Source organism: Rhyacophila brunnea, unplaced genomic scaffold, assembly GCF_057557595.1.
Source record: "Rhyacophila brunnea isolate RB1 unplaced genomic scaffold, BYU_Rbru_1.0 scaffold_1, whole genome shotgun sequence".
Classification (NCBI taxonomy): Eukaryota; Metazoa; Arthropoda; class Insecta; order Trichoptera; family Rhyacophilidae; genus Rhyacophila; species Rhyacophila brunnea.
Genome location: NW_028232751.1, coordinates 59570550 through 59572732, shown reverse-complemented (window position 1 = coordinate 59572732; position 2183 = coordinate 59570550). Strand labels below are relative to the sequence as shown.

Below are 2183 nucleotides of genomic sequence, written 5' to 3'. Positions count from 1 at the left end.
ACCTGCGACAGTTTTGACAGTTGCTATCTCAGTGCTGCTGTGGCGTCCAGAGGTTGTAAGTTGAGTCGTCTGATCCAACAGTCTGCGATTCTTGACATCGACTAATAATTCGAAATGGATTAGGAAGTCAACACCAATAATGGGCTTGGTGACATCTGCAATCACGAATTTCCAGGTGAATTCTCTTCGTAACCCCAAATTCAGCGTCAGTGAGATACTGCCATACGTAGCAATGACAGATCCGTTTGCTGCTGAAAGTTCGTACTGTGATTTTGGTCGGCGCCCCTGTACTTTCGTGCGTGGGAAAACGCAAAGGTCCGCTCCGGTGTCGATAAGGAATTGTATTTTCGTGGCGTGGTCGGTGACGAAGAGGCGGCTGGAGGTAGGGCTGTAATCGCTGGCCGCGCTTAGCGACTGCCCGTGGCGTTTCCCTTGTTGAAGGTGCATGGTGTGACGCACTTCTCCGCATCTTGGCCGAATCTACGATGATACCAACACATGCCAGGTTTGCTGTGGCTTTGGTCTCGCGGTCGGGAATGGTTCCTCCTTTGGCTGGCTGATCGTGACTGGTGACGTGGCCTTGATGGTCGGTTTCCTCTTGCGAGCTCTTTGGAGAGCTCCTCGCGAAGAGTTGAGATTTCCTCCCGCAAGGTGATCACCAGCTTGCTGATGCCGCACAGGTCTTCCATCGTGGTTTCAGCAATGGATGCCTTTGATGTGGAATCTGCCATGGCGTCAGCTAGGTCTGCAACCTTGTTGAGATCCGCGTCCTTCTGTGTCGCCAGTACCAATTGCATGGTATGTGGTAAGCGACCCATCCAAAGCGTGCGTAGGATGTCATCAGTAACGGCTGCTCCTGCGAGAGAACGTAGGTGGCGCAAGAACTGTGATGGTTTGCGATCACCAACTTCCTCGTGCTCCAGTAGTCGTCTGGTCTTCTGCTCCTGGGTAGAGCTCAGCCTTCTCGTCAGCTCCGTCCTGAGGTGCTCGTAGGCTCCTTCACGAGGTGGGTTAAGGATGATGTCTCGAACCTCTGAAGCGTAACGAGATTCCAAAGCTCCCAGGATGTATCCAAATTTGGTCGCGTCAGTCGTGACGCCAGCTGCTTCGAAGCTTCGCTCCACCATGCAGAACCACATTTCCGGGTCTTCTGGACAGAATGGTGGGATCCTCACTGCCATGCGGCTGATCTGAGGTGTGGTCTGCTGGGCTGGTGCTGGTGTTGTCGTTTCTCCTCCGGCATTGCTGCCATACCCGCTGGAGAACTGTCCATTGGGCATCTTGACAAGGCAAGTGAATTTAAGAAAATTAACGCGGGAAAACGGATGTTGAAAACTGCGCGGGAAAACGAGCTCCAACGAAAAAATAATTCTCTCACAAACACAGTAAAATAGTAGTTAATAAAAAAATTAAACGAAGTCTGTAAAATGAAAATGAATGAATTGAATTTTACTTTACGGGTCACCACTGTTGCAAGGGTGACGTAAGGTCGGTTGATTTTTTTCTCGGGGTCACCACTGTTGCAAGGGATGGAATCAGAATGAGGGGTAGGTGATGAATAAAATCAGAAGGTTTTGATGCGTATAAAAGTAATTCCCCAAATTTATTATCCCTTAACACAAATTACAGATTCAATTTACAGCTTGAATAATACAAAATTTATAAATTAGATTACGACGATAGTGTTTGTGATAAAAGTTATTTTAACGTTGAAGCGAGCGGCGTGTTATTAAGACGAGCGAATTTAAGGTACTGAGTTCTTGTTGGATTGCCACGTCTGTTTTTATATTGAAAGTAGACAAAGGAAATGCTATCCACAGCGTGGGTAAATTTATTGTTTTGTTCCCACATTGCGGATAGATTCCTGGGATTTTGTCTGCGAAATTTGATTAAGGTACAAACGTTATCAGTCCAACAATGGATTTCACACGACACAATGACAGGAATGCACTGTTTACTCGTTCATTCCTGTGATGGACAACTGACACCCGGCACTTAAGCATTTCTTCAGCCGGCGGGAGGTGATCATATGTCCGTTCTCACGGCAGTGTTTTGCTGATTATTAAAAATATTGAATTATTAAAATGTTGTAATTTTTAGGTTTTAACTGCTATCTACACATTGCACTGTCTGCGGACTACTTCCACCCTCAAAAGTAATACCTACTTTTATTTAAAATACAA

General features: G+C 46.4%; 1 protein-coding gene across 1 annotated transcript; it reads right to left on the bottom strand.

Annotated features, from left to right (window-relative positions):
- Positions 1 to 407: 407 nt before the first annotated feature.
- On the bottom strand, positions 408 to 1280 carry LOC147080010 (uncharacterized). Its single transcript, XM_085946217.1, has one exon. The coding sequence runs from the start codon at positions 1278 to 1280 to the stop codon at positions 408 to 410; it is 873 nt and encodes a 290-aa protein (XP_085802343.1).
- Positions 1281 to 2183: the final 903 nt, after the last annotated feature.

Excerpts from the sequence above, each read along its gene's own strand:
- LOC147080010 (XM_085946217.1), bottom strand. The coding sequence starts at position 1,280 with ATGCCCAATGGACAGTTCTCCAGCGGGTATGGCAGCAATGCCGGAGGA.